The sequence below is a fragment of the Trachurus trachurus genome (genome assembly GCF_905171665.1).
Source record: "Trachurus trachurus genome assembly, chromosome: 9".
NCBI lineage: Eukaryota > Metazoa > Chordata > Actinopteri > Carangiformes > Carangidae > Trachurus > Trachurus trachurus.
In genome coordinates this window covers 18353465-18375173 of record NC_139895.1, presented here as the reverse complement: position 1 = coordinate 18375173, position 21709 = coordinate 18353465, and the positions used below count along the sequence as shown (strand labels likewise).

At 39.8% G+C, this 21709-nt stretch overlaps 1 protein-coding gene across 1 annotated transcript in view; it reads left to right on the top strand.

Moving 5' to 3' along the window:
* Positions 1–20374, top strand: part of ipo11 (importin 11) — a 121005-nt gene extending 100631 nt beyond the window's left edge. The window contains exon 29 of the mRNA XM_083979549.1: positions 18177–20374. Coding sequence (XP_083835675.1) covers positions 18177–18341 — 165 coding nt within the window. The 3' untranslated portion in view covers positions 18342–20374. The remainder of the gene's footprint in view (positions 1–18176) is intronic.
* The last annotated feature ends 1335 nt before the right edge of the window (positions 20375–21709 follow it).

The window sequence follows — 21709 nt, the reverse complement described above, 5'->3', positions numbered from 1 at the left end:
CAGTAATAACAACAACCAGTCTTAGTGAAATTTTGCCTGATCCAAAAAGCAGTCAAGGTTAAGAAATAGTTTTTAATCCCTACATTGTCTTCCAGGCTTTATGGTGGGAATTATTCCTCCTAATCATTGTTGTACAGTATATGTCCACATAAGACAGATACCTCATGTTTAGCCCATGTTTAACCTTAGCAGAAGTCTGAGCAGCTATAATAAATGACAACATCTGTGAGGGTGTGCAGGGCCTTTCAGGATTCAGAGACAGAGTATACCTAATCATCTATCATTAGTGTTGCTATACTGATTAAACCGTACCATGGTGGCATATTAACAAGACTGAAACCTGCTGCTATAAAGAGCAGCCAGATATTAAAATGTAGAGCATGCACCATGGAGGATGCTAGAATCATTTTGTCCACTTAGCGTCTTCAGTCATTACTCGAGTCATTGTCTTAATGTTGCATCTGAGCACATCATATGATGATGCAGCCACAAATGTGTTTACTGTCAGCTCTTTGGATTTATTGGGAGTTAATTAGCTTGCTTCAAGTAATGAGGATAATCGATCTTCGGTCTGACAATTCACGGTTGTTAAATTGATCCTAATACATCATGATTTCCAGTTTGAAGCTTATTCATTCTATATGTGGATTTTGACTGTATGTGGAGAGAGTGGGGAAAAAAGATAATGTATTCCATGCTTCTTTTTTCCCATCTGTAGTTCTGTGCAGTCAGAGTCAAGTCAGACAGGTGATGCTTGATCTTTGCTCTGAGCAGATGGATTAATACATAAAATAATGTAACAAGGCACAAATCAGAGAATTAAGCATTGACCTGAATTGACTGAGACTAAATGTTAATCTAAAATACAACAGTCATTGACATATTGCTGGCAGTTCAACAGTATTGTCTGATGAGGGATAATGAACTGTGAGTTTAAAGCTGGCAGCTGCATAACAGATGCTGTCAAACCAGAGTCCAAAGAGAATGAGGCGTCCAACACAATATAGCAATGTCTTCACTGAAATGTTTGCAGAGAGATACCTAAAACTTTGGCCTCACCTTTTGGTAATTACTTGTTAGAGTTAAAGATAGCATTCACTATTTGAGTGTGTGACTTTTTTCAAACTTGAAATGGCACTGGACTGCGCTGTAAATAAGTATGTCCAAAATATCAAAATTACGTCAATAACTCACTTCCTTTGACTTATATTGATAATTTGTTTAATAATAATAATATTATAATATCATTTATTATTGCCACAGTTTACATTTTAAATACTTGTATTATTGATTTGAATCTAATGGAGCAAACCAAAGGCATTTGGTTAACTATACTGCTACGACTGGGGTGTCTTTATCAACAAGACCAAACTAGATCCACAGAGCAAGGTTACACAATGATAGAATAATGGGGAAAAAAAAGGTGATCCAAATAAACCCATGACATCCCAACCAGTGGAGACATGTGATTACTACTATGTATTATACACAGCAGCTTGATAACGTGAGCTTTGACCTCAGTTCAAACTCCTTGGAGTACATACTGTACCTCGATAAACACCCTCTGATTGAAATGCCACTGCAGAGCACAGTGTCAATATGCACGGCTGTCCATCGTGTCCACCTTCAATAAGACACGTGCCTTCAATCACAGCCTGGTGCCATTTATTAAACAACACTAGGCCTCCACAAAGTAAGCCAATATACAGTGTGTTGTGTACATCTGTCGGGTCCATTATGACTCAAGACTCTATTATTGATACAACTTTCTTTTTAGCAAATGTAGCATTTAATCTTTTATTCTTGAAATCCATTACATTAAAAATTTGTATTTATGATGGAAGGGAGAGTAGAAATATTAAGGATGCTGTTCTCAGATTGCATTGCTCAGCACCATCCAGGACATAATATGATTTTCTGCTGAAGCCTCTTGCCATTTGGTGAGTCGTTGTCATCATGCGTCACTGGGATTACCACAGCTGTTTCAGAGCAATGAGACCAGTGATGTGACTGTGAATTCATTAATCAGCACACCCACCAAACTGTGTTTTGCCTCAGCCAACTTTTTTTTTCAGTTGCTGCATGAACCAAAATAAACGGGTTCTCTTTGAGATGCCTACAGTCTCCTCCTGCTTTGGACCTATCTTGATCTTTGTCATAATAATAATATATCATATGCTAAATTGCTTTTCTTTTAAAATGTACTTTATTTTTGCAAAGATCAAAATCTCTCTATAAATGAACCAATTTAGCACCAAGATAGCTGTTGTAGTGTATCACAAATTGCAATTCTGTTTCAGTCTAACAATGTTTCCCATTAGTAATAAATCTTAAGTTTAAAACTTATATTACAATGACATTCAAAGTTACTTAAAGTTACTTTGCTCTGTCTCTATTTGATTATTGTTGTTTTTTTCCTCTGCTTTCCCTCATTAAAATTGTGATGTTTTTAAAAAGTTCCAAACATCAAAAACCGCTGACTGCATTCTTCCCCTCCTGAGGTCCCATCTTACAAAAGCAGAAATTGGTCCTTCAGTGCCTGCCAGATGGCACAGCAGATTTAAGACAGGATGTTGCATTTCACTGTGTGACCCAGCTTGTCGCTCAAAGCTTTAGTTGCAAGAGTCACAGCCAATCTCACAATCAAGTGATTGATGCCAGAGTGATTTATGGGTCTACATTTATTAGACAGTCATGACATCCTTCAGGTTCTTACTCAGTAAGCCTTTGTCTTTAAACTAATTGTAAGGGAAATTGAATTGATTTGAAGTAAACAAAAATAAAACCAAAAACCAAAATAAAGAAGCTAAATTCACATTCTGCGTGGAATCATTATAGGTAAGAAAAAGGAGTTTCATGGAGGTCATGGAGCTGAGGACTCTGCACATTTATTTTAGTCTGTTGAAACAGTGGAGCACATGAATTTACAATCCCTGTAAACATAGGCATCTCCCTGGCTTCATATTTCATTGTTTGCCATATCAATATAAATCAGTTTGGTACCCAATCTTTGCCTTGATGAAAAATTCCAAGGCATTTCTTTTAGGCAAAAAAATTGAAAAATAGAAGTGTCAAATCGTTTTTGAACACCTTACAGCTCACAATGAAAGATTTACCTTGCGCTCCTTCTGACTAGCGATCTCCAGAAACTGAAGCTAACCGCAAGCACAAAAACACACCGAAGCCAACATGATGAATGCCGCTCTGTTGTATTTTTACAGTGAAAAGAAATGGAATTGTTAATGTAGAAATGTAAACAGAAACAAACATGAGCACATCTGCTCTAGGCGCTGAGGCATAGAAATGTTTGCTCTAGTTGACTGTATAAGCTTGAGTAAAAACTCACAATTACCAGGCTTTTTTAGGCACTTAAGGGAGGTGTAAGGGTATGGTGAAGAAGATGATGGGGCAAATGTGGAAATGTATAGTGGCTGCTTTTATAGACAAAGGATAATAAACATTTTCTCGGCTTAGGATCAAAATGCTATTGTTTTTTATATTGGTGGGAGGATAGGTGTCTTCCCTAACCACCGTCCATCTCCACACAGATACTCAGTGTTTATGTACACTAGGGGTGTAACGGTATTTGTATTTTCCCGTGCCGTCATGGTACGGGGGTCACGGTTCGGTGCACACAGTCATATTATGAATACGTCTAAATACATTTTTTTTTTTTAAAGTTGAGCCCTCACTCCAATCCAGGTGGCAGTAATGAGCCCAAACGCTGCCAGCAGCTGTCATAACAGACAAGGAAGAAAAGAGAGTGTGGAGCATAATCATACAGTAGACAATACATCCATGGTGTGGAGTTAGAGCATAGACTGTATAATAAGGAGCTGCCCGTGTGGGAACACTGGCTTCTCAGTAAATGACACAATGGCGACGGCACATGAGTGGTCAACCGGACAGTCGGTGATGTTTCAAGGATGTGCGGTGCATCGCTAGAAACGCATCAAACATGTTAACGCATATAAGACGGCATCACTCCGATATGTCGATACTGGTGGAAGGAGAAAGACAACTTGTGTGCAACACCTTACTGTATCCCCACTGCTTCTAAGCAGCCTCTTTACATGAACACAGACAGGACCAAAAAGCAAATGGCTTATAGCCTACATACAGTACATTACCTGTGTAACAACATTGATGTTAGTTTCTTGTATTTATAAGAGTTGGAGCCAGTTGTCGTCAAGTTCTACCAGGGTGTTTTTTTTTCCTCTAGAATGAATGAATGGGATTATTACACTCTAATGCACTTGTTTTATGTTTTAGTCTATTTATTTTTTACTTTAATAACAAAAGATGGTTTTTAGTTTTACATTCAATCTGTGTCTGGTCTACCAAACTTGTACCGAACCCCGACCCCCAAACCGAAGTGTATATACTGAACCGTGACTTGTGTGTACCGTTACACCCCTAATATACACACATCCAGCCGCTCATACACTTACAGTAAGTAGGATACACTCTTATGACAGACACCTAGAGGCTTCTAACATTTATGCCCTCTACTATAATATAATTAGGGTATTACAGTTTGTGCCCCTTCATTTGGTGAGGAAATTACTGCAATCAAGTTCTAATCCCCCTCTAAATCAAGAGACCATGAATTCATGAAAGCTCAGATTAGGAGAACGAGGTGTGTGCTTGTCTGTGTCTTCTTGTTCTCCCTGTCTTTGCTCGTTTCCTTATGACTGTTGCAGCAACCTTTCCTGTCCTACACTTGTTTTGATTCCAGAAAATATTCCTTTCTCAATGGCTGTTTAATGTTGCTGTCTATTGTCCCTATGGTTGATCAGTCTTTGCCCCTGAAAATAACTCTGATAAATGTACACGACCTTGAGTTCTCAGCTCACTGTTGTCATGCTTTGTTTGTTTTCTCTTTCATCTGACCAGTGCAAGTTGTTATTTTAGACGATGTCCACACGAATGCAACAAGCATTTTCAATGATTTTCAAGTGTGTCATCACTGTCGTCAATACTGAAATACAATATTTCCGTCTATCTTAATTCTTTGGTTGGTTGGTAATTATTGTCATCATCTGGAAAAGAGTTGTGTTGGTAAGATTGGTAGTTTTCTGTTACATCCTATCAGGGTAGCTTGGCTCTGTTGCCTCCAACTGTGTGATTGCCTCTTTCATGTTTTAGTATAGCCAATCACACTGTTGTCACTCACATATATCTCCATCTAAACGTAGTGTGTCTATTTAAAAGAGGAAAAAGGTAAAAAAAAAAAAATTATGATAAGGTATATCAAAACTTTGGCTTGCAAAATATAGGCCCATTGAAAATCACCATACACTTGTTGACAAAAGCTGTATTGTAGTTTATATTCTGAGTTTCGTCAAAGCGTCTCTGGTTTCGTACAGTAGCTAGCAGCAGTATTTCTGTCATCTTTGTAAAAGGCTGACAGTCACATACAAACATTTTCAACACTGAAATCCACATAAGAGGACCAGCATTTTCAACTCTATTTACTTTAAAGAAATGTGCTAGTTAAGGAGGCCAGTGATGGAAAAGCCTGGTGTAGTTTGAGTTGAAGGACAACACTACAATAAAAACAACAATAAATTTAACACCAACCCAACTTTTTTGCTGACCTGTGATGTTTTAACGTCCCTCCTTACTGCAGAGGGGAAGAGGTGCACTCTTGTGTGTTAGCACACTGTGAAGTCACCGTTGTTCGGTCGTGCTTATAGATGCAGCAGACCACACCAGTAGTTGTGGCACTGCTCTTTGATCAGAGGAGCAACACATTGGAAATGCTAATCGTGGTATTAAAGCAACACTATGTAGGATAAGGGGTACTGGTACTCTGGTTGAGATGGGCAACTGTCTGCTACCTGTGTCGTTCCTGGAGAAGCACAGTAGCTTACGAGTCACCTTCATCGGTACCGGCACCAAATTCATATAGGCTACTTGAATGAGTTTAGAAACATTATTTTGAGGAGAAAACATCATAGTGTTGCTTTAAGTTAGTGTTACCGATACTAGTATCGGTAGAGGGCCCGACACCGCACAAAAATGCTGGCATCGGTATCGACAAGTACTAACAAATGACGCACCGATGCCATTTACTGATAACTAACGCAGCGCCTTGTGTCTTCTCTCGCCCGACACTCACTGCTGTGTGATCACACATGTTCAGTGCATGCCAAGCCAAGTAAGGATGTAAACAATTAAATTAATTGCAGTTAATCAATTTAATTTTCTAGGAGTTTTTTGTGAAATGTAAACAAGCAAAGCCGACATAACGTAGCAGGATCTCTATTTAAATGTGTGCGCAGCGCACTGAGCACACAAGGGAGAGAGGAGGTGTCTCCTCTGCTGCAGCTGATCAGATGACATGTGGTCAAGACGTACAGACCTGTCACTGTCACAGGTGTCTCTCATCTCATCTCATTATTATAGGACTTCAACCTCAGAGCTCTGTCTTCAGACCTGTCCCTGAACATCACACATGGACAACATGGAGCTGCCTGTGTGATTGGTTACTGAGTTTATTAATGTTTACATCAGGCTGCGTTCAACCAATCAGTTTATGCTACTGTGATTTATGTAGTTAAATACAGTAATCATCATAGTGTAGTGGCAGGAAAGACCATTTCATGTATCAAATCTATTGTGTTGGTCAAGTCAGAGGAAAAATGTTTGGGGTGTTTTTACTGTTCCTAAATGTAAAAATGGGTTACATTGGACCCTCAACATTATTTAAAGGTTAAGGTTAAATAACGTGTTACTTAAACATTTTTACCAGGTAGGCAATAAAAAAGTTCTACTGGATTATAGTATTAGAAGAAAAAAAGCTCTTTATATATATATATTTTTTCAAACGATGTGGTATCGGTACGGTATCGGTATCGGCCGATACTGCACAGCCGGGTATCGGAATCGGTATCGGGGGCCAAAAAATGGTATCGGTGCAACACTACTTTAAGTTACTGCCCAAGGCCCTCCCAGATTGGAAAGTGTCCCAAAGTCACCTCTTGGTTTGGTGTAATCGTCTAGGGAGGTTGTAACACAGTGAGGATTTTCTGGTGTCAAACTTGATGTATGATTGTGGTCAGATTTGCGCTGGATCATTGGCGGTCCTGCAGTCGCTGCCTGTCTGATCTGAGAGTGTTTTTAGTGTACTTAGTGTTGGGGTAAGGCCTCCAGAACTGCTCACTGCTAACACTGCTAACACTTCTCTCGCTTAAAGTTCTTCCTCATGTCTTGATGAGCTGAGTCATTGAGGCATGGACATGGGCACAGTCATTAGAGATGCTGGCTGTGGGCGTTTACTTCAACATGTCACTGTACAGCTAAAACATACCCATCGCTTTCTCTCACTTTGCTGAAAATGTATCCGAGTAGCCAAATGAGTCTAAATTGAATAATTTAAATGATCATGGACATAGAAATGTTAATCTCAGTTATAAATGGGGCAATTAAGAAGCCCTGGAATGGAGTTATGAAGTTAATGGTGCTTATTTTAATTTAGAAGAATTATAAAGGGACTTCGCCGCTTTCAGTTTACAAGGCATGGTGTTCACAGCCTGTGAAAACAGTAGTGGTAACGTCTCCTGGGGCCTTGCAAGAGCTTTGTCAGTTTTAAAGAAATGACCCCAGTGATGTCATTAAGCTTAGGGGACTACAGCAGAAACTAACAGATGAACAGCGTTACAGTGCTAATTTCCTTCCTATCCAAAGTTGATAGAACCTAACAGCAACTCCAGTTTTGTCATTATCTTAAAAAACTTCTTCTGAGACGGTGATAAATGGGTCACCTATCTTGGGATATAGGTCTTATAATGAATCAGCAGACTGTCTGAATTTGTCATTGTAAAGGTGAGGTTGTTTGAATATCTGCACCCGACTGGAATATCTGTGCTCTGGAGGTTTTTCTGTGATCTCTCTCCTTTGTGTCTAGAATATAAGAACTATGAGAATAAGAAAGCATTCAGACAGGGCCGTGCATTCCTATGTATTTTTTTCAGCTTGTACATACAGATACATGTCTGTAAGTATACGCATGTAGGTGTCCTTCAATGCAATGTTGAGACAACAGTAGATAGCATATATCTGCATGAGTTGGGGTGGGAGAAGCCTGAGGTAATAGGATTAATGTCAGACTGGGATACTCAGCAGGCCCATTCCCACCAGGCCATTGTAGCTCCGCCAACACATACACGCATGCAGAGAGACTTTCACTTGCGCATAATACCTATTGGCTACAGTCTCGCATATGCTTCCATAAATTCTGGCATACATGCATGCAAACAATCCCTTGCCTCCCTTATTCCTCAACATTCATAATCACAGACTGTCATGCCCAGAAAGTTCTCCCCCACCTCAGATGTTGGCAAGGCGGGGAATATTTTACATTTTCGCTGTCAACAAATCCCATGAATAGACGAAACCAACAATGTTTATATTCTCAGTATTTCCCAGCTTCCTCGGCCTGTCTCTGGCACTCACCCGCGAGCCCAATGCTTCCTTCTGAATTGTAGGAGTAACATTTGCTATTACTTACATGGGGTGTATCGATTTAAAATTATCAGCAGTGCCTGAGAATAAAAGAACATGTCACACAGTGCAGCGCTGAGGCTCTGTTGTGTGTTTTTAATCATTTTTAGACAATAGATGTCTCTGGTTGAGAATAAGCTGTATCAGGTTTGGCAGCACCTCATTGTTGCTTTTGGTCTTTTCCTGGGATTTGTTAACAATAAAAAAATAAAATAAAAAAAAAGAATTATACAGACAACCACAGGAGTTGACATGCAAAGTGTGTTTTGTGTGTTGTGGGACATTTTTCTGTTTCTTGTAGTAACTTGATCCACACTATTGCCTGTCTGTCGTCATCAGCTGTGTTCTCCTCCAGGCAGTTGGCACCACAGGCTGTAAATGAAGATGCAGACGCGGACTGAGTGGGCAGTTCCGGTGTGGCCATCTTGCATGTAGTTGCATGTACTTAGCCAAATTCCTGGCTAATCCAAAAATGGGCAAAAAAGTAGTGACGCCTGTGGAGCACAGACTTGGGTTCATGCTGGTTTGTGGCAGGCATAACCTCTCCCACCTGTTTCTTAAAACAGCTTATAACACCAACCTAATTTAAGGAGTTACCAAACCTGTGCTGCTTCACATTAATTGTTTGTATGAAAACACTGGTGATAGAGAGAGAAGCAAACACCAAAATTGTTTGCCTACTCTTGGACAATCTTGGTAATGACAATACAAATTGAACAAGTTTACCTTGTGTTTATTTTAATGGGCAATTTACCTCAGGTAACTGCAGACATGACTTTTATTGCCATGGATGACAGCATCATCATCATCATTACCATCATGGTTGTCATAGGCACAATTTTTACCCTTCTCAGCTCATCTCGCCTACTACATTCCGTCTTAGCGTTTTCTCCTCTTCATCTGCTCACTAGGCAACTTCCATACCCCTCCACTTTCTTCACATCTCATCTGTCTCTCTCTTTTCATTCTGCCTCTCATTTATCTTCTACTCTCTCAGGCATGAAGACCACTGCTTCTTTATCAGTGAGCCACAGCAGGGGGCATGTCAATCTCCTCTCCTCTCCTCTCCTTCCTTTCCTCTCATCATCACTCCATTTCACTCCATCACATTTTCTTCTTTCTTTTACTCAGTTCATGTTTTTTTTTCATATCCCTGCATTTTTTGCCTTAACAGGAATATCACATTGACTGCACTCCTTATTTTTATGCAGATTGCTTTTTTAACTTTCAGTTCATCCCCTGGTCATTTTGTCTGTCCACTAAATATGTTCTTGTTGCTTCACCTCTCCACTGGGCAAAACACTCCTTTCTTCTTTTCATTACACATCGTCTCCTCCTCCTGTCTGTCAGCTGCCTTTATCTTTTCCTTTCACGTCCAGAGGCTCCCATCACTCTCCCGTTTCACCTCTCTGAGGTCTCTCTGATTTTAACATTTTAATAAAAGTTGTTACTTCCCTTTTGGACAACTTGGCACACTTCAATGAAGTCTGGTGAAAATAGCCATATTTAGGTTGGTATGTCAGGGCCTGCTGCCAAGAAGATTTATTATTGGGATTTATGTATTCTTTCTTCTTTAAAATATGGGATAACAGTGAGTGTGGAGACTTCTGATTGTTTGTTTGATTGACCCCTTTTGTCTGCGCTGGTCTTCTGAGAGTGAGATAAATTATAACTTCCTTCTAGTCTTATTTAATGTAATGTAATTGCTAGGGAAGCTTCTCCAGCACTGTCAGGTGGGCATTGCCTCTTAAGATTTCATATTGTAAAACACTTATCAGCAGCAATCACATTCAAATGTGTAAAAGCAAAAACAGAAATGATGATAAACAATCAAGAGCACCCACATTCATTAGGTGGGTGCTCTTGATTGTTTATCACCATTTCAGTTTTTGCTTTTACACATTTTGAAACCAAAACAGTTAATGAAGTTACTCTTTCCTGTCTTTCATCATAAAAAAGAGACTTGCTCAGTATGAAGTAAAGCTGGTGCATTTGTAGGTGAGAACACCATGCTGTGCACCACATTAACAGCTGTCTCATACAGTAGTTGAATTATAAAATCCACCTGATGCCCAAGGAGAGGAGCGGGAGAAACCCCCAGCTTGGTGAAGGGACACTGGAGAAATGGCTGATAAGACATCATGGTAACCATGGTATCCATATGTGAGGGCAGCAGGCTGTATAGGTCACAGTGTCATTCAATTAGGCTATTGACTTACTGATTTGTGCAGGAGTGAGACAAGTCTACCATTTACAAGACATTAACTGAAATCCTGGACACTAGTAACCTGGCTCTCTGAGACTCACTGACCACTGACCTCATGTGACCAGTGCTTTGTATGTGTGGGGGTAGATGATGTTTCATGATAAGTAACACAGAGCCCTTAATTTGTGCTTCTTCTTTTCTGGTTTGTTTTGACAGCCAGAAAGGTGAACATACAGAACAGTGACAGGAAGGCTATTATTACAGTAGGCATTAGGCAACTGCTCAAATGCAAGAACTAACATTGATGCTCAGTTTTTTTCCCTACAGACAGAAAAAGTGAAATGAATAGCGATCTATAAGAGTTACAGTAGAATTTAATCAGACAGAGGGAAACTTCAAATGAACTGTGGTTCTAAACTTCAGTGGATTCTTATTATTAGCTTAAATTTCAGTTTTAGCTCACTGCACTTGTTCGATATTCGCATCCTGCCTTTGTTCTTACTATTTCTCCCACTCCATTCATGTAACATTAAACTAGCAACTCCATTCCATTTATAGTATTACTCATTCAAAGCAGCGCTTTACTCCTTACTAAACCTAACCATTTTATGTTTTTATTCTTTATTATATTATATATACTTATTATAATATAATTGTATAGTGGTGTCAAATAGAATAAATCTCCACTGCAGTTTAGTTTCAGCTCCCCTATGGGGCAGCGTTAGATAGACAATTGTGAAAATATTAAACAATGATCTTGTTTTGGTGTCAGTCACGCTGTTCTCATTAACCTGTATTTATGTGGATTTAGTGAGATAATGCTGCTATATTAAAATGATTTGATTTAGCTACCAGCATTGCAAAGCAGCTAGGGGATGGTGCTTAAATTGCAGTTCTCTTTCATAATATTTCGATCGATGTCTCACTATGGGATGCACACCTTGCTGCAGCCCTCAGAAGCATTTATCTCATTACGCCAATCCTGATTGGCTGGTGAACGTGTCCGTCCGCCACAGGTAGTCCCACCTACCTTAAATAGCTCATGCGGACGGCACCACCCTCATTCAAACACCTCTTCTCACTCGGAGCATATCTCGCGTCCAGGGCTAGCTAGCTTAACTGTCCATAGACGGATCTTATTTAGCTTCTGTCGCTGGGCGCTACTAGCTTAGGACATTTTTCTGCTTCGTCGGTCACACCAGATCGAACTCAGTGCTTTCCTGCCCTCCACGGCTTGGTCAGCACTGCTCTCGACGCCCCACCACGGCTACTCGAGCACCGGAGCGTCTTATCTGTATAACATCTGTATTTGTTGCCTCTCATCAGTATGACAACATAAAAATCTGTGTTGCCATCACTTATTGTGGATAACACAATCTTCTGGGAGCACTTGGCAAGTCTAGTCAGTGATGCCCAAGGCGACTGGCTGGCGAGGCCCTGCAGATGATGTGTCAGAAATTAGCTGATGAAATTAACATCTGCCTGCAGTGTAATCCACTGAACCCCACGCTGTCAGCATCTCCTTACACAATACAGTTCTTGGTTTACACTTTAATACATCACACACTCCCACAGCTCATTACATCACACTCATGCACACACAAAGAACTTGTGCACTGTATCTGTGTGTTTGGAGACATGAGGATCTATGGGATTTGAGATAAGAGCAGGAAAAGTACAGGTTGTTGCATCATAAACTTCAGTTAACAATTGCCTGCCTGACTGAGTCTCTTAATGTCCTCTGCTACAGTGCAAATATGCTTTTCTGCTGAATAGAGCAGCCTGTTGTGATGAGAGGATGACTGAGGGGAGAGGAATGAAATGAGGAGCAGAGAGGAGTGGACATTTAAAAAAAAAAAGAAAAAAGAAATACAGTATTATACTGTAGGTCAGAAAGTAAGAAAAAATTGATTATTTTGATAACAGCTACTGATTAAACCCCTGTGTTTCTTTGTGGACCTGTCACTCAGTGAACTTGGAGCTGGAAACATGCCAGTTGCTCGTTGCTCTTGTGTTCAGGTGTGCGTGTGTTGCAGTGGTATAAGCTTTAAAAACACTGACAACAGCCACTTTTGAGCAACACTGATGGTGCCACTGGGACTCAGTCTGGGGATCACAATAGAGATGAAGGTTTCCACGGACCCTGTTGCCTCATTTCTCGCTGTCGACTCTCATGTTGCTCACTCCTCTCTTTCCTCCTCCTCCTCCTCTGGTCCTGAACAATGAGGTACAGTACAGCTGCAATTGCCCACTCTCTCTGTGTCCCACGTCATCTCCTTTGCGTCTCTTGCTTTCTTTATGTTGATCTCTGCTACGATGTCATAATGCCAGTACTCCTCATTCTCCTGTTACTTTCGTGTTTTCTTTGTGTTCCCCGTTTCTTCTCAGCTTTGTAATCACATCCTCACTTCTACCTGGCTTGTGCCTCCTCTTTTGTTTTTTTCTCCTCTTCTCATCTGTACTTCTGTTCTTCCCCAGGGATGACGGTGCATTATGCTTATTGATCTTACTGATTCACTCTTGTATCAGTTGTGATTTGTGTGCACAGAGTCTAAGCACAGCAGGTGTCCTCGGCATATTGTTCTTTATCTCAGCACTCTGTTGCTGCCTATGTAGAACATTTTTCCTCTAAGCTCATGTCTACTCATAACAACCTGTTTACATTCGACTTTTTCTCTCAGCTAAGCTGTGTGTTCATCTGTTTCATCTTAACCTGTTGTACACACTTTTTTCTCTCTCTCAGATTTGATTTTTTTTCCCTCTGGCATAGTGCAAATGCAGATGTTTCTACTAAATATTTTCACATTCAAAACGATCATGTTCATTGAAAATGTTTACATTGCGTTGATATTTGGCTCCACACACACACTAGAGTTGATGATGAAGTAAAGCGTAGAGGATACAATCTTGTGCAGACACAGACACAGCTCCAGCCTCCAGCAGGTCCTTGCACTGAAGGTAATTATGCAGGTTAGATGACAGCTTTTCCATTAAGCCACTCTCCAACAGCCACTCTTCACTAGTTTGATTGCAGTGTAATGACAAAGGACTAATTAGCATGACAAGTATTCTTTCCAGTGATTGACTACAGACCAAGAGCTGCCATTACAATATTGTGCTTCTCAAAGGTCCAAATTCCTGTCTCTTTTTCTTTTCCCCTGGTGATTTGTGAGGTTCTCTTGGGCCTGATGCGAGTTAACAGCGCTCTCTCTTATCCAAATGTTTTTGTTTGATTCATCATAAAGGAGATGTGTATGTGTAGTTCAGTACGTTGACCCGCTTTGAAATTGTTTAGACGAGGTGAGTCAAGCAACATCACATAGTAACAATAATTAATCTATGGGGAAATGAAGCCAGGTTCACAAACACACATAAATACACACACAGATCTATCACTTTGAGGTTTGAGTTTTTGACAGATTCAGATTCTTAAGACAATTGTCGTGCTTTTATCGTGAAACATAGGAATTATTTGCAAAAGTTGCCCATGCAGTACATAAGAGAGCTTTGATTGAATGGTGTTTGTTGGACTTTTATAGCCTACCTCTGTAATTTCTTAACAGGCTTTAAAAAAAATGTTTTGTGCTGTTGTGATTGCCTCAGCTCCTGCTTAGCTCTACACAAAATAAATGACAGTGTGCCTGCCTGGAGAAATGTGTCGGTTCGAGTCAGCCATCCAACTTTTTCTTTCTTTTTCACTCTGTCAAGAATTATTTTCCCAGTGTGGCTCTCAGTGTAAGATGCACGGCGGCGGCTGTATGTATTGAATCATTGTCTCTAGCGCCGGTTTTCTGTATACTGTACGTCATACACGGTAACATGTATGAGTTGTTTGTTCGTTCTCTTTTCTGTCAGAAGTGACTTCAGTGTCTCCATGTGACCAAGCCAATATCCTTTCCTCCTAAATCCTCATTGTCTATGATTTTCTCAAACTCACTCTTTTGTACGTTGAAAAAAACCAATTATGGCCTTAATCCGTATATAACCGGACAACTGATGTGCATGTAAAGACTGGACTTGTCGAAATCTAGCTAAAACACCCAGAAACTGATTTTCTTCTGCATAGACGCTTTAATCTGACTGAAACTGGACAATGTACAGTATATACACATGCTTCACAACACTAGAGATGACGCTGGCCCAAACCCTGCCTAGAAAAAAAAGTGCCTTGTCTGATGTGTCACACAGTACAATATATTTGTTCAGCCCTGAACGCTGTACAGCACATCCAGGCTGGAATCTCTAGTTGAGAGCTCTCATACCCTCTCCAGTTATTTACCAGGAGACAGAAAAGTCAACCAGAAAGGGGTTTGTATCAACCCGCTGAAATGATGTACATCGCCACCTATGTTGAGGAGGTGGGCACGAACTCCGATGGGACTCCCAACTGGAGCCATGAGCAGAGCTGGAGTTGGCTGTGCATGTGTCGTCCTTGACAGCACCGTGTACCTCCAAGCCCATGTCAATGACTAAGATCAACATTTTTTCCATCCACGCACCATCAGTCATTTCTGTCTCTTAAAATCCACAACACTCCTGTTTCAGTCACATCTCGCATTGATTTCTGTAGCTCTATCCTCTCTGGCCTTCCTCACAAACTCCTCCATAAACTTCATCTGGTTCAGGAGGCAGAATCCAGAATCATTACCACAACCTCTTCAACACAACATATTACTCCTCTCCTCCGGCAAACTACATTGCATCCTTGTTAAACACCATATTGATTTCAAGCTGCTTCTTCTCACTTTCAACTCACTTCACAGCCTTGCACCTCCTCCCTCTGTCTCTCTGATCTTCTCCATATTTGTACATCTGCCTGTTACTCATAGATCCCCCTCTTCTGTTAATCTCACTGCACCTCCCGCCCACCTGACTACCACAAGGTTTAGAGAGCACTCATCCATGTTGCCCCTTGACTCTAGGGCTTACTGCCACAAGACATCCATAATATAATAGCTTTCTTCCTATCTTCAACCCACCTCAAAACACACCTTTTCAAACGTACCTATTCATTTTAACCAAGGGGGCAGTTGTGGATCTGAGAAGTGAAGCTCACTTCCGCGTTCAAAAAACTGCAATCCCCTCGGCTTCCTCTGGGGGCTGGTGTCAGAAGGGAGCATTCCCCATAGACCCCCATGTTAAAATCGCCAATTTTACATCCTCAATAAACATGATCAAAGCCTGGTGTCAGAACGTTTTTTTGTCTCAATCGATAGTTTCTACCCCCGCACACACTCTGAGGGGGGTGAATTTTTTTTTTAACTCTACCGTTTTACTGTTATTAGGTTAAAACTCTGGCCAATTAGGGCGCGGAAACGTTGAGTGACAGGTCCGAGCAGCTCCGTGGACAGCTGCTTCGAGGCCAGTGGGCGGGTTCTCGGCCGGCCAATCCAACATGGCGCTGTTCAGGCCGCCATATTTGAGTCACAAAAACGACTCCCCAAAACCAATGGGTGACGTCACGGACGCTACGTCCATTCTTTTTACAGTCTATGATTTTAACACATGATGCAACCATATGGATTCTATGCAGTTGTATTTATTCTAAATCATTTTGTATCTCATGCCTCGTATTTGCTTTTTTTTTAATTTAACAGTGTGTTATAAGGTGTCCTCAAGTGCCTTGAAACACTGATATAAATTTATTATCATTGTTGGTGAACTGCTAGTAATACTTTTGCTGGTATATAACATAGCAATTAATAGTGTGATTAGTTTGATTAGTGTGATTTACTTCTCAATCAAGCTGTCTTATGATATTAATCGTATAATTCAGCGCATTGTTTAAATGAGCTGGTGGTTGCAGCTTTCATTGTTGCTTAGAAAGTAGCTCTGCGTAGACGTGGCTTCATGTTTGTTCCTGTCGAATAGTGCAGGGAGCTCAGGGTTTATCTCTGTATACTTTTTATTTTTCTGTGCAACACCAAGAACCCTGCATAATGGAAAAGTGATATGTGGCTTTGCTCCAGATTAAATGTAGAATTCAAACAGTCACATGTATCATATGGCTTTGCACGTTCCTATCCCTGAGGTAAGCACATACTGTACACTACAAGAAGTGCATCTTTACCAACTCAGAAAACCAAAGGTAGTGATTTTGAAATGAGTTTTGTTTGACTTACCTGAACCCTTTCATCAAAACAATCATTAATTGACCATGATATTGTAAAGTAACTCTTCCCCAAAATGTCATCTTTTTACATAGTTGACCTGACAGTCAGTGCAGTGCATTGCTGGGTTGAATACTTAGCTTCAGCTGAAGGGGATTGCTCATTGCACAAACTCCACTTGACAGAAGGGCAGAGTTTATAGAAAGAAACTCTGAAAGACTGAGAGCAGTCTTTCTTCTGCAGCAAAAAAGAAGTCTTGAGTTACAATGCCAATTGTTAAAGTCTGAAAAATGAACACACTGACTCAGGCTATTGCTACACAGAAAATGAAACCTGGCACTATACACAATAATGTAAAAGGCCAAATTTCTCAAATAAAGAAAGTGAAAAAGTGTATTGAGGAAATATTAGAGATAAAATTACATTTAGAGCCCCCAAAAAATTCTGTTGGGTATCTACAGTACCCAGCTAATTGTAACATAAGAATTATTTTTAGACATAGGCCTGTTGTTGGCCAAAAGAGTCATTGCAATTGCTTGGAAAGAGGTGGATAGATCAAGGATAGGTAAATGGCTTTCAGAATTAACAGCAACTCTGCCCTTAGAAAAGATCACGTATGCAATCAGGGGTAAGCAACCGATTTTTGGTAACATCTGGGGCCCCTTTAGACATTTTCTTGCAAATAAAGTCTTGCCTGTTTGGTGAAAACGCCTGGGGATGACCCTTAAGTAGCCCTCTTTAGTTCATTTGAGAAAAATGTTTACTGTCTGGTGTTGATTGACCACTATCTACGGTAATTTGTGTAGTTCACAGTTATGAGTATGAGCAATGTGTGGTTGGTTTTGTACTTATTCCCCCCGTTTTATGTATGTAAATTAAAGAGATCCTTCTAGAAAATTTGCCATCTTTAGCAAATCTGCAAGGAAGAATGGGAGAAAAGGAAATGGGTAAATTCATATCAGTGCAGACTTCCAAAAAGAATCAAACTTTAATTTGCTGCTCAAATATTCAGCTGCTGTGCATTTACTCAGGGGATGAGGCAGCGATTGAAATAGAAATTAAGCCTGTATGAGGTTTTCCGCATTTATTCAAAAATTCTGCAAAACTTAATTTATTTAGACCCTTGACAAAAAGTCTTGGCTTATTTCATTTAGAATTCAATGTGTCATAACACCAATATCAACAGGAAATTTCAATCTCTGAATGCTGTACATGTCTAACAATACCTGAGTATATGAGCAGCAAATTTTCTGGAGGTAAATTTAATATCTTTGCAAACTATCTTCTTTCTGCCACAAATCTAACTTTGGGACATCATGTAATTTTTCCATTTTATCTTTGTCTATGTGCAGTTGGCCCTGGAGGATCCGGTTCACAGCGTCTCCCTCCAGCAGTTTGTCTATGAGAAGCTGAAGGCACAGCAGGCCCTGATGGGAGACCAGGGTTTCGGGGTCCTGATGGAGACCGTGGACACAGAGCTCGTCAGGCAACTCCAGGAGTTCCTCCAAGGCCTCTGAATCACATCTACAATCCCTCACTACCTTACACAAGCGTATTTTGCCTAATGCTACCCTCTCCCCCCATTTCCGAAGATGTAGTGGAAAGGCTATGAATCCTCCCAACATGTGGATCCAAACCTTCCCAGCCTCTCTACCTGTGCTATGCCTTATCTATATTCAGACCTAGCCTTGTCGACTGCCCTCAGCTAACACCCCGTGTCTCTTTCTCTACTATCTGGATTCCTTTACACCCTTTTTTATCAAGATGGGGTTTATGTGAGTGCTTAAAAATGTCAATGTACCTTCACATTTTTAAAAAGCCCACATAAAACATCACCATACTAGAGCTTCCACTCATTTCTTCTAGTTTCTTCTCTCTGTGGTTTTAATGTGTAAAGGGTAGAAAATTGGAGGGATAGTATACAAGTCAGGGGGGTCGAGGGGTATCAAGCAAAAATCATCTGCAGGTGCCAGAACGGGAGCCTCAGACTATTTTCTATGGGAGAAAGAAAAAAACATACAGATTGTAGCAGATAGCATTTCATTGGCTTTGTACCTGTACTCTGCACAATGACAAAGTTGAATCTAATCTATACATGGATAAAAAAAAAAACCTGAAGGACCTAAAGCAGTGTTTACACAAACTATTCTTAAAAGAAAAAAAAGAAATGTAATTTTGTATGTATGTAAAGTATGGATGATATTCTGCATGATGATATTTTACTTTTTATTTTGTTTTTACGTTGTGTTCATTTTTCTTCCATTTAAACAAAAAAAAGAAAAAAAAAAGTTTTGTCATAACCAGAGGTCAAGTTGAAGTAACTACTGAAAGAACTTAGAGTGTTTTTCTTTATTTTTGCATTGGGTTAGAGGGAATGTTTCTTGACCATAAAATGGATGATTTTTTAAAGGTGATTTGTAAGAGTGCTGAACCACATTTATATGTATATACATACTGCTGCTAACTGATGGTGTGTCGGAGCACTTTAATAACCAAAAACTGTCTCACTTCTCATTCTTTTTTTCCCCATCTGTTCTTCAATGGTACATCTTCACACATCATTGTACTTGTAAAACACAGTCGTAGAAGGCCTTGGAGCAGTGCAGCAGGATTGTGCGGATTAGGCTGAAGTTGCATTAAAATCTTCATTTTGAGTTGTTGACATTAATCATATCTTACAGAAAAACTCACAGCAAACGTAACATGCGATTAGGGTGTGTCCACACACTTGATGAATTTTTGACTTGTGGTTGTTAAAAAGTCACATTGTGAGCCATTGTGACTTTCTCCTGATTCACTCTTGGAGAAAGTCATGTGTAGCTGTCCTGCTGCCCCGCTGTTGTTTCTGATTTTACCTTTTTTTCTGATGACTTTGTAGAGGTAGAAACAAAAGATTTGTATTTGATTTGACAGAAGAACCATTTTCCAATAGGTCTTCTCAGAGCAACTGATTATGTGGAAGTTTTGCAAGCACACCATGAAGAATGGTTATACTGTAAATGACTGTATATTGGCACCTAGGTTCTTTAATAGTAGAAAAGAAAATAATTGTACAAGTGGCATGTGAGATCTCTTTCATCCACAATCTTAAAATGGTCTAAACAAATATATTGTTTGTTGTAAAAGGAGAAAAACTATTTACTTTGCATCTAAAATGATGGTTAAGAAAAAAAAAAGTTAGCCTACATTTGTCTTTATAATCAATTCTTCTGGAATTTATGGATTAACGTGGTTCATTAGCTTGGTCACTTCCCTGGGAAGGAGATAATCCTGACACTAGCTCCTTTGACACTGTGATAGAGTTGAGTAGGAGTCAGAATTACAGCCTTATGCTTTCAGCCTTACCTATCATTGAAACTCAAAAGATCTTTCTTACTATTATGCTAATTTCTTTACTAGTTTGACAGTAGAAGAGTTCTGTACTCGTATTCTGTTAAAGATGGCAGTTATGAGGTTTGAACTCAACAGGCAGTAGAGGAATGTTTTTTTGGTTTTAAGTTTGGTTCTGTTTTGATGGGAAATAATCCTTGTTGCTTTTTCCATAGCCTTCAATAAAATGCAGTAATAGGCAAGAGATTGGTCTGTTTACTTCTGTTAAAACACTGATCCTTTTGAGTCCTTGATATTGTTTCCAAAAACATATTATATGCTGCTTGTTTTTTTAGTGTGTGTTTATTTCAAGCAGATCCAACCATGGCACTGACACAAACCTTAGGCCTCGTAGGGAGAGCCTGGATGCTGAAACATCGAGGACCTAAATGTCAATGGCAGTTGAGGGCTTGTCTGCAGTAACATAAGTAAGTATACAGTATACATACTCTGTACTAGAACTGTATGCTTTGACCTGTCCAGGAGTAACTTAAGAAAAAGAGAGCAATGATTATGTAACGGGAAGATAACCACAGAGAAGTAATGGCACTTATTGGAAAAATGGCACAGGAGTAACCATAGAAAACGAGGGACATTAATTGAAACGAGTTGATAGTGTAGAGTCATGCTAGCTGCTCGGTGAGACCGTACTTGTTTATCAATACCAATGCTTGTCAAAACTGCATTTAATTCCATAAATCTCATCCTTATAGGAAAAGTGGGAGGATCATTTAAGTCACAAGGACACATTTTGAATTGTATTATATTCAACAGTTGCCGATATATTTAGACCGATCTATTAGCCGTGGAACAGTACTTCTACTGTACTGAAAGAAAATGCAATGTATTGTGCAAATAACAAGTGCTGACTGAGGGGAGATTGTTCAATATCTCTTATAGCACCAGTACATTGTCTTTGAGAAATAATACCATTAAGTGCATCATGCTATGTTCTTGGTAATCTGATAATGAGTTCTTTCCATGAGAGATCTTCTGCCATATTAATATAACAAACAACCAATGAAAGTAATAAATCAATATTGCCTTCTTCATGCACTGTATTTCCTTCCGAGAATTCTGTAAATACTGCTGCTCTCAGCAAATGTTGCAGTAATAAACATGTAAGATAGTTAGGTGATGGTTACATTCAAGTTGTACCAGTAGTGCTGCTCAGAAACTATAGTCCCTCCAAATCACATAAATCTACTATGCTTTTCTGCAGGCTGACAAATTCTCCCATAAGTTTTCCTAGAAACTGTTTTTTTTTCTTGCCAAAGGCCAAGAAAACAAATGCAGGAGCGGCCAGGCATCGACCCATTTGTCTGAAGTGCTTGAGTACAAATGTTCTTCTGGCAACTGGTCACTTGAGTGTCTTATAGAGTGCAAGGAGACAATTTAACATTCTACACAGTACTCAACATTCTTCACTTCCCATTTGTCATTTCTTGTGTCGGTCATTCATCTTTACTTTCTTACTCCAGCTCAACCTCTACCTGTGTAGTCATTTTTAGAACGA